Here is an 11,083-nt window from a genome sequence, read left to right on the forward strand (position 1 = left end):
ACATCCTCACAAGAACAAATCCATCGTAAGTAAAAAATTAAATTACTACAGTATTATATGTACTATATCATTCTTTGGATACTTGAGACAAAACAAAACGTGTATTTAAATCGTGATTTTGATGAAGAATTAGTTACAAGGATACATGAGTGAACATTCAATGGCTTTAAAGAATTCAAATCTGTACCACGAGCGAAATGTTTGGATACATGTATGTCACATTAATTTTACATACGGCAAATGTCACTTTTATAATGTATAGCCCAAATTACCCAAGTGCGGTGGAAGATGATAAAATCTAAAATTAGCCGATTGTATTTGCTCAGAATTACAAATTGCACTTTACACCTTTACATATAAACACTTCCTGATTAGCTTGCATTTGCAACTCCACACAAAGTTATTCAAAATAGGGATTAGGCAAGAGTGGATAGGATTTAGATTTCCTTTCTCAAACAAGAAATTGGCTTCTTTGTTTCTGATGTCAGAAAAAAAGACACGGCAGACTGCATAGGATGATACAAGTGATGGCAACAGACATTTGGGCCTGTAAAATGACAATATGGCCAGAAAATTAGTTGGTTGTTTGATTGAGTGCTGGCAAACCAACATCACTGTAAGTCAGTTTCCATCGGAGTGACTGAGTTCTGTGGGGTCAGGGTTGCAAATAAAAGCATGAGAATGATATCATGACTTTGAACTCCCAGCAGTACTCTGGCGCTGAATTTTGAGTTAGGTTTGCCATGTGAGGCATTATTCACTTCACTGCTTGCCGTCACTTCTTGTAATAGAGCCAGAGGGCAAACATGACAGACAATAATGCCATGTAGAAGAAGACGTTGAGCTGGAGTGAGAAGATGATGACGGAGAATACCGTGGTAACCAACATGGAGGCCGAGATGGTGAAGAGCCTCATGATGTTGTTACCGTGTTTGAAGAGGAATCCCATAATCATGCCATTCAGAGACTGGTGGTGACAAAGCATTGAGACTTAGAATCAAAACATTACAGTGGCGAATCCAGAGGGGGGCACACAGGGCGCATCCTCCCCCTTTAGAATTTGTTAAAACAAAAGAAATAAAAAGAAAAAATGAAGGGGGAAACCGGAAGTGGCATATATTTCTTTGCACCCCCCCCCCCCCCCTTTACAAAATTCCTGGATCCACCCCGGCATCGAGTCAGATTTTATTCAAAGAATGACTGTAATGACAATCAGGAAATTCCCCTCCCGTCCCCTCTCCCATTTCCCAAATCATCACAGCTATACAATAGCCAGCGCTTGACACTAACTTTTTTCCTCCGGTGGCCCAGTCAGGCAACTAAATCTTTGAATCTGAAATTTTGGCGGCCCGAAGTTAACAAAAACACAACAATCGAGTTTGCATCTTAGGTGCCCCATCAGGCCACCAAAATATAGCCTGTTTGGAAATCTAGTGGCCCGACATCAATTTTTAATGGCCCCAGGCCAACAGGCCACAGCTAATGATGAGGCTTGCAATAGCTATAAAAAAAAAAAAAAATTCCATTCTGTAGAGATGATGATTCTGCCTCACCTGCCGTATTTGTTCTCTAGATTCATTGCCACTTCAACACTTTCTTGCATGAATCTACAACCATTTATGTTCTAGTCATGTATAGCCATGTACAAATGTAGTTCCATGAGCTGCATGGCAGGGGGATCAGGGTGCATGTTGCACAATATTCATGCTAGGTCATGTGACCTAAATAGACAATGACCATTGGCTACAATTTTGGAATTGCTCAATAAAGCCTATCAAAGGTCCTGTTTACCTTTGGGAGCAGTGATTTAAAAAATGTTCCAAGATATCTTATTTGATGCATATGCGTAGGTCTGTTGTACCACAAAACATCCTACCCTATAAAATTTTTGCAATAAAGCCTAAAATATAGGGAGATATCAGTATACTTCTCAATAAACCTCAAGTGTAGATGGTTTAGTCTGGAAGCATTTTTATCATAACTTTTGTTCACATTTTGTATATTTAACAATACTTGACATTGACTTTACTGATTCAAATTTTTACAGTAGTTGTTTCTATCCCTTACTCATATTTTAGAACTATTTTAAAGCACTAATGCTGGATTTTTGTTTCATCTGCAAATGGTAAATTATGCCTTTAACCCTCTGTGTGTCACATTAGTTGTAATTTCCTGTCCATACGTTTGTGTGTGAAAATTAAGCACCTTTGATTCATTGGCACAGAAATGGTAAATACCAGCCACCCACCTGTGTGAGAATGATGACTACAGTCCAAGTACTGAAGCCTGTGAAGAAACCTCCCACGGAACCATCAGAGCTCCCTGGTGATGTCATGATGTAACCCATGGAGTTAAAGGCAAGGCCAAAGAGGTAGAGGAACACATTCTGCTGGTGTAATGATACCTGGAATATCACACAGCACATTCAATAGTGGATGAGTATCAACAGTTTAATCATATTCAACATACAGTAAAGCAGTACAAAGAAAGAGAGGACCATCAGTGGTGGCAGGGTTTTCTTGTAGGAAAGTGCAAGTGTTTGTGTTCATGGGGAGGGGATGGGGATAGAGTTAGAGTGAGTTTGGATATATAATGTGAAAGAGTGCAGCAGCATATAGCTGGATAGAAAAATACTTACAAAAAAAGACAGAGAATAAAAAAGGAAGACAATAGATAGATGAATAGATGGATAAAAAAACTAATGTAGATATAAATCAACAAACAGGAAGGTAGGATGGGAGTTATAAAGAATTAAGGGTAATTTTGGCCACAATAAGGAGAGCGGAAAAGTGTGAACAGCCAAGAGAAAGGGGGGGGGGGGACAGAGAGAATGATGACATTAGATTAGGAAGAAGTGAAGGGGAGAAGAAATACAGAAAGCTGTATATGAAACTTTAAGTAAGTCTGTATGAGAAAAAGAAGAATCATTGGTTTGAAATCAATTCTTTCACTTGCTACAACTGTGATAGTTGGATAAACTACAGAAATCTGAAAGACTGAAAGATGCATACAGAAGGATATTGATACAGTTAAACCAATTCAACTAAAGGAACTCAAGCTGTGGTGTTTCAAAACATTCATTACAATGCAGACTGCCCATTCAGTTATAGAAAGTGTTATATAAAGTATATAAATATGCTCGTCTTCGGCCTTCATTTCACTACCAACAGAAAACATTTCAAACACTTGCAAGTATAGCAGCCTACCTGCTTGTATTTCTTCAAGATGTATTCCGTGTAGATTCCAGACATACCAGAGATGGAACAGTAGATGAGGATGAGGAGTAAGCCGGGTATCGTTACATAAATTTCACTCAGGGATCTGGACCTACCACTAGATGTGATGCCTGCAAGACTAAAAGAGAAAAGAAGAGAAGAGGTAAATATAACCATGGGACAATTTTGAGGAGGTACTCCATGGATCCTACTCATGCTACTCTGAATACATTCAATCTGGCCAGATGACAACACTTTCAGTCTGCCAGCTTCCCTTACATCTCCCGACTTTGAACCTTACTGGAGAAGACTTCACAGCAAATGCCATGACTCGTGCGACTAAACAGACCATAAAATGGCTTGAGCTCTCACCAAGAAGGCAACTTCAGGATGATGTCTGAAACATCTCCAAACAAGGCGACAACTTATTTGCCCGGAAGTCATGGGGACATCACCGTAACGTCTCTGAGACATCTTTTTTTCAGTCACGGGTACATTTCTGGCAGGTTGCCAGTAGATCTTTGCAAGGTCGTGGAGACGTCTCTGAGCCCTAGTGGACAAAATCAGTCTTTGCGACTTGGCTGCGACTAAGGAGACATCGCGAAGACATCTCTGAGACCAGCTGGAGACTGGTAAAAATCTCGGAAAAGATTCTCGCATGAATCCCTGGAGAAGTTGTGAAGATATTGCACAGACATCTCAGTGACCAGGGAGACTCAAATCGCCACCAAGTCTCCAAGCCAAAGAGATACCCACTTTAACTTCAGTCAATGTAATAAGGCCTTTACTGGCAGGTGAAATTGTACATAACAGGCATTGCAGCACATCGCATTTCAGGGATGAATAAGATTCATGAAGATTTCTCCAAATAACGAGCACAAACAAATCGCAGAGCTGATTGGAGATAACACTGCCAACTCTCATGATCAACATTATCATTAAATATCACTTTCACGTTACCAGAGAAGCATTCCATCACATGGATTATATTCACATTTTATTTTGTGAGATACTTGAATCAACAGACTACTTTCAATTCTAGCTGGTACCTTTAACTGACTGAGGGAAAAATGAACCCACACTTTGCTCATTAAAGCCACCAACTTGAATGGAAATTTCATAGAAATTGAATGAGATTGTAAATGGAGACAACTGCATGTGAACATAAAAGTCGTATAACAAAAAAGAAACTACATAAAAACACACCCTAAATTTCAAAGCTTGCTTTACAATGATATTAGTCATGGCACAGATTTAAGATTATCTTGGGAGCATCATCAATTACATGATTTTGTTGCAATCAACACTGGCATTTATTTCTTACCCATTGCTCACACTGCCAGCCAGCAGCAAGCTAATCGCCAACCACTGTTTGAAAGAAAGCCTGTTCTTCAGGAAGATCCTGTACAGGACGGCAGTGGAGACTATCTTCAGATTACAAAGTATCTGTGGGGCAGAGGGACAAACCATTAATTTTTTCAGATGGAAGTTTACAAAGCAAACATTGACATAACTGTGGGAAGTGAGGTTTTCATGGCTTCATGTTTGTTACACATCAATACCAATACAAAGTTCATGGCAATGGCAGAGGAAATAAAGCTAGGAATGCCTTCAAAGGTTATTAAGAGTCCACAGAGTCATATAAGTTTGATGTTCCAAACTACATGTAATTTGATCTGGGGAGTGTGCAGATTTGACTAATGATTAACTTCTGGAGTGGCATGCACATCTTGAATTGTAAGAGCGAATAATTGGTTCTACATAGCATGGATAGTTTTCTAAAGGCACAGCTAATGATAATCAATATCTATTAAATCACTAAAATATGACAGAAGCATGTCACTGTGTATCCAATCAGTGTGCATCCTGCAACATTTACTTGCAGTCAAGTCTCCATCTACACTGAACTGACACTGTGAGGTTGCTTTAATACTGTACAACATGCTGCATGCAACATGCTGAAAATTGCCTTTCAGCGCTGGGTCAGTCCAACAGGTTGGGTCAACAACTTCCATGATGTCATGTAACACAGGGGCGTCACCAGCTTTTTTTCAAGGGGGGTGCGTTTTGACACTAAATGTTTCTGAGATTTTTTGGACAGACATTTGGAATATAGGAAGCTCTCAATCCCTAGACTTTTACTGTTTTTTGAGGGAAACCAAGCGGGGAAAGGGCACCGGTGTGGCGGTAGCTAGGATTTCATCTTGGGGGGGGGGGGGGGGGGGGGGGGGAGGGGTTAGTATGCGAGGGAGCGAGCAAGGGTGGGGGGGGGGGTGTGTAAGTGCCGGAGGGGGTTATACCCTTATAAATGGATTATGGAATGACGGTGTGAAACGACAAATTACTGGCAGCGATATCAGGAGAATGGCATAATTTTGACATTTTACAGTCCCAAAACTGCAGTTTGTAGCCATATTTTTTTGCTTTGTAAATTAAGGGTGGGCGCACCAAGCGCAACTGCTGGCAATTACCGGCAGCAACATCAGGTGAATGGCATAAAGATTAAATGCGAGCGAGCAAAGAGAGCGAGCTTGGAATTTTGACATTTTACAGTCCAAAAACTGCCATTTGGAGCCATATTTTTTCGCTTTGGAAATAAAGGAGGGGTGGGGGGCGCAACGGGCGCAACTGCCGGTAATTACTGGTAGCAACATCAGGAGAATTGCATAACAATTAAATAAGAGCGAGCGAGCTTGAAAATTTTGACATTTTACAGTCCAAAAACTACTGTTTGTAGCCATATCTATTAGCTTTGGAAATTAAGGGGGGGGGGGCGCACCGGGCGCAACTGCTGGCAATTACTAGCAGCAACACCAGGTGAATGGCATAGCAATTAAATGCGAGCGAGCTTGAAAATTTTGACATTTTACAGTCAAAAAACTGCCATTTGGAGCCATATTTTTTTGCTTTGGAAATAAAGGAGGGGTTGGGGGCGCAACGGGCGCAACTGCCGGTAATTACTGGTAGCAACATCAGGAGAATTGCATAACAATTAAATGCGAGCGAGCGAGCGAGCGAGCGAGATTGAAAATTTTGACATTTTGCAGTCCAAAAACTGCTTTTTGTAGCCATATTTATTAGCTTTGGAAATTAAGGGGGGGCGCACTGGGCGCAACTGCTGGCAATTACTAGCAGCAACATAAGGTGAATGGCATAGCAATTAAATGCGAGCGAGCTTGAAAATTTTGACATTTTACAGTCCAAAAACTGCCATTTGGAGCCATATTTTTTCGCTTTGGAAATAAAGGAGGGGTGGGGGCGCAACGGGCACAACTGCCGGTAATTACTGGCAGCAACATCAGGAGAATTGCATAACAATTACATGCGAGCGAGCGAGCGAGCGAGCGAGCGAGCTTGAAAATTTTGACATTTTACAGTTCCAAAACTGCCGTTTGTCAATAGCCATATTTTTTTGCTTTGGAAATTAAGGGGGGAGGCGCACCGGGCGCAACTGCTGGCAATTACTGGCAGCAACATCAGGTGAATGGCATAACAATCAAATGCGAGCGAGTGAAGAGAGCGATGTTGACAATTTTGACATTTCACACTCCAAAAACTGCCATTTGGAGCCATATTTTTTCGCTTTGGAAATAAAGGAGGGGGCGCACCGGGCGCAACTGCTGGCAATTACTGGCAGCAACATCAGGAAAATTGCGTAACAATTAAATGCGAGCGAGCTTGACAGTTTTGACATTTTACAGTAAAAAACAAACAAACTGCTGTTTGTAGATATATTTCTTCGCTTTAGAATTTAAGGGGGCGCATCGGGCGCAACAGCTGGCAAATACTGGCAGCAATATCAGGAGAGCATAATGATTACATTCGAGCGAGCGGAACAAGCGAGCTTGAAAATTTTACATTTTACAGTCCAAAAACTGCCGTTCTTAGCCATATTTTTTCACTTTGGAAATTAAGGGGGGCGCACCAGGCGCAACTGCAGGCAATTACTGGCAGCAACATCAGAAGAATGGCATAAAGATTAAATGCGAGCGAACGGAGCGAGCGAACTTGAAAATTTTGACATTTTACAGTCCCAAAACTGCCATTTGTAGCTATATTTTTTGGCTTTGGAAATTAAAGGAGGGGCGCACCAGGCGCAACTGCAGGCAATTACTGGCAGCAACATCAGAAGAATTGCATAAAGATTAAATGCGAGCGAACGGAGCGAGCGAGCTTGAAAATTTTGACATTTTACAGTCCCCAAACTGCCGTTTGTAGCTACATATTATGTGTATATATTCGCTTTGGAAATTAAGGGGGGGGGGGGCGCACCAGGCGCAACTGCCAGCAATTACTGGCAGCAACTTCAGGAGAATGGCATTACGACTGAATGCGAGCGAGAGGAGCGAGCGAGAGGAGCGAGCGAGCTTGAAAATTTTGACATTTTACTGTCCAAAAACTGCCGTTTGCAGCTATTTCATTTTTTTTTTTCGCTTTGGAAATTAAAGGGGGGGGGAACGCCCGGTGCGCCCCTCCCCCTGGATCCGCCACTGGTAGTCAAAGGTGTGGGTTTATGTTCATGACTGGGGGAGGTATGACCAGCGAGGTGGCGTCGAAGTGACCAAGCGGGGAAAGGATGTCCAAAATCTGCACTTTAGAGCATCCCCTAAACTAATTGTGCGTGTTTGTTTGTGTGTGTGTATTATATACATGGAAAAGTTAGGAATTAACCCAGGTCAAGTCTCTTTATTGGCAATGCAAGACATTTTTATATAGACTAGTATGTAAAGCAACACTGCAAAATTAATGATCTAGCTTTGATATAACGAAGCGTAAGGTACAAAGGTGTACATTCTACATTACATTGCGCAATATTGTTACCATGTAGCGACTCTTCGTTCGGATGTACTGAGTACACTGCGCACATCCTGCTTATGTGCAGAATGCCAACCAGGAATCACAATCTTTTGTCGGGTCCGGGCTTTTTGAACAATTTTTCACACTTTATACCTATTTAATTATGGTTAAAAGAAATCATAGAAAAATATCTTATTTCTGGATCAGCCTTTCATTCAAAAGCAGTTAACTAACACTTGAACTACTATTTCGGTAAATCTTTTTTTTTTTTTTTTTTTACCAGCGGATTGGGAGGGGGGTGCACCCCCCTCCGTAGTTACGCCACTTCTTTTGGGTGAAATAATTGGACAGATTTCTTGAATTCTAACAAAAAAGCAACAAAATCATTTCATCGCGGGAATTATGATTATGTGGGGTGGGGCAAAATGGTGCGCTTGCCTTCCAATATTTTTATGTGGGCAACATTTTTGTTTTCTTTCAAAAGCAAGAAAATCTTTTCGTTTCGGGAATTTTTAATTATGGGGGGGGGGGCAAAACTAAAATATGCTTGCCCCTCCATTTTTTTTTTTTTTTTAATGAGGCTAAGGCTCGCTTTTGGGCTGGAAATATGGATTGGTCAGAAGTAACGTACATAGATCCTACATACTTGTAAGTAGCACACGTACATGCAAACGTGTATAAGTGCTCCGTATCGTACGGATGTACTGTACGGTCGATAAAGTAAACACTGTAGAATACTAATAGATATGTATAAAATCAGTGCTGCCAGAATCAGGGGTGCGAATTGTTTTTTTCTTTTGTGTGTGTGTGTGTGTGTGTGTGTCCCTGGTGCAAAGTATAAAAAAAAATAGAAAAGAATAATTATTTAGCGTCCGGCGTTGAGGTCGCTCGCAGACTGATTTTTTTTTTTTTTTTTTTAATGGATCTGAAGGGGGGTGCGTTCGCACCCAACGCACCCCCCCTGGTGACGCCCATGTAACAGAGGTATCAATGCTTTCATTTCACAATGAACATCATTTTAAATATGTGACCGTGCATCACAAAACGAACAAAAAGTCGCACACACTGATGTTGCATGAGGACTGAAAATAGGTGAAATGGGTCAACCTAGCCAATCTCGACTTTTTCATATTTTCTGAAAGACCAAGTCTTCTTTTACATTATACTAAAATTTGGGATCATGAAACCGGCAGGAAAGTGTGTTTTTCTAGCAGTTTATCTCCAACATTTTTGGTTAAATAGTGCGACTAGGTGTCTCTTTAGAGTCCTCTTTAAAATTGAAAAACCTTGTACACACTCTTCAATTTCAACTCTAATAACTTTTGAAAGGATAATGCTAACTGCTTTGACAGTTGGCATTCATTATTGACAGAATGTGTTAATGAGGCAAGCTCAATTTCACTTTAATCTAATAATCCATTCATTGTTCTTACTCCGGTGGTTTACTTCCTGTTTTTTTTTTTTTGTCCCATTCATCGCACAGCCAGCACAGCTTGGTTAAGATTAAGCACTTGAATAGACACTGTACTTCAGAGCCTCTTTTCTCTGTTCACACTTTCCCTGAGTTTGTGCTTTCTTTCCAACATTTAAATAGGTTAAGAGAGTCCATTTGATCTGAGTTATATATCATTTTAAAGCTTAAAGTCTGCTCTTTCAGAAAGTGGTCTTAACTAAAATTTCATGTCTGGCGACTTTTTGTTTGTTTTGTGGTGCAGGGTCACACATGGCTAAATTTTACTGTGTCAATATGCACTTTGCCCCCCTGCTATAGTGATGCATGCTTAAATGTAAAAAACAACAACAATCTTTTATGGATTTGCCGCACTGCAAATTAACCTCCGTCACATGGACATCACATTTATATGACATTGGCAATAAATTCTCCAGTCTAAACTACACCCTATTGCAATACCCATGATGTTTGAGCAGTAAAACTTGGTGGGATACTGCTTTCTTTCTGAAGTCATCACTGGCAGATATTGGTTTAAATGAGGCCTGCATTTTAAGCTCTAGTATATTCAGAAAAAAAAAAGGCTCAACCCTCTGGACAGACCCAGCTATAAAGACACACACATTTTTATGCACAAATTTTTCTCTGCTTTTGATCAAGCCAAGCTATTCATTCTTATAATTTACTTTCTTCGTTGTTTACAATCTCACATGACCACAGTAATCTTATTTAAAATAACGAGTAGAGTATCAGTCTCCAAGGGATGGATGGACAGAAAACATAAAGAACTGAAGTCATGTTTTGACAGCAAACATTCTGCAAAGAAATTCTCTCAATGTTCTCAACATTTTTTTTGCACATGATACTGGGCTATGACATCAGCATTATCACAGCAATGGTCAAATTTCAGAATTATCTTCTTAGTGATTTGGGATACAAACCACAAAAAACTATCATCTCCCAAGAATGCTTAGAGTATTTTGGAATGTGTAAATAGAAGAGTGACTCTCACAATGACAAAGAGAATGATAGTTTTTAGGTTTGTGGGTACTGTAAAAGTGGTTTCTTTCGCTGTGGTTTTATTTTCGCGCTTTTTGCGCTTTGAGGTTGAACCGCAAATTTAACATCACGCGAAAATGTTTTAAACTCGTAGCTTGTACAACACTATCATTACCGACCGCGAATTTAAACACACGCGAAAAACTCCGCACCGATGGAAACCGCGAAAGTTTCTGTACGCGAAAGAAACCACTTTTACAGTAATCATCGTGTGGAATAACTAGCAATAAACTCAATATGTAAGAGATCAATGCTCACAATGCTTCCCACCCAATGGCCATGAAGTTACTTACACGTATGCTTATAAAGCTACTTTCCAACCCACTGTTCAATGTACCTGGAAACTGGCTGGATCCATGAACTCCTGAATGAAGACTACCAAGTTGTTGTTGATGGCGTAGAGTAAGGCCGGGATGGCAAACATCCAGCAAGAGGTAAAGGGAAGCATCCTGGCTGACTTGCCTCCATCTTTACCACTACTCAGATCAGAGAGCCAGAGAGCCAGTGAGATCAACAACTGTAAGTAGTCAGGCAGAGTAGATATCCATCCTTGACTGTAGAC

General features: G+C 40.6%; 1 protein-coding gene across 1 annotated transcript; it reads right to left on the bottom strand.

Moving 5' to 3' along the window:
- Window positions 1–742: 742 nt before the first annotated feature.
- LOC139722356 (probable UDP-sugar transporter protein SLC35A4) lies at window positions 743–10,997 on the bottom strand (the record flags this gene model as incomplete). Its single annotated transcript, XM_071633664.1, has 5 exons — window positions 743–967; window positions 2,249–2,404; window positions 3,207–3,354; window positions 4,540–4,661; window positions 10,859–10,997. Coding segments are annotated over 5 exons (757 nt in total), but the record flags the coding sequence as incomplete, so codon positions are not given.
- Window positions 10,998–11,083: the final 86 nt, after the last annotated feature.

Source organism: Diadema antillarum, unplaced genomic scaffold (assembly GCF_040938485.1).
Source record: "Diadema antillarum isolate AM-2024a unplaced genomic scaffold, OU_Dant_1.0 scf00000163, whole genome shotgun sequence".
NCBI lineage: Eukaryota > Metazoa > Echinodermata > Echinoidea > Diadematoida > Diadematidae > Diadema > Diadema antillarum.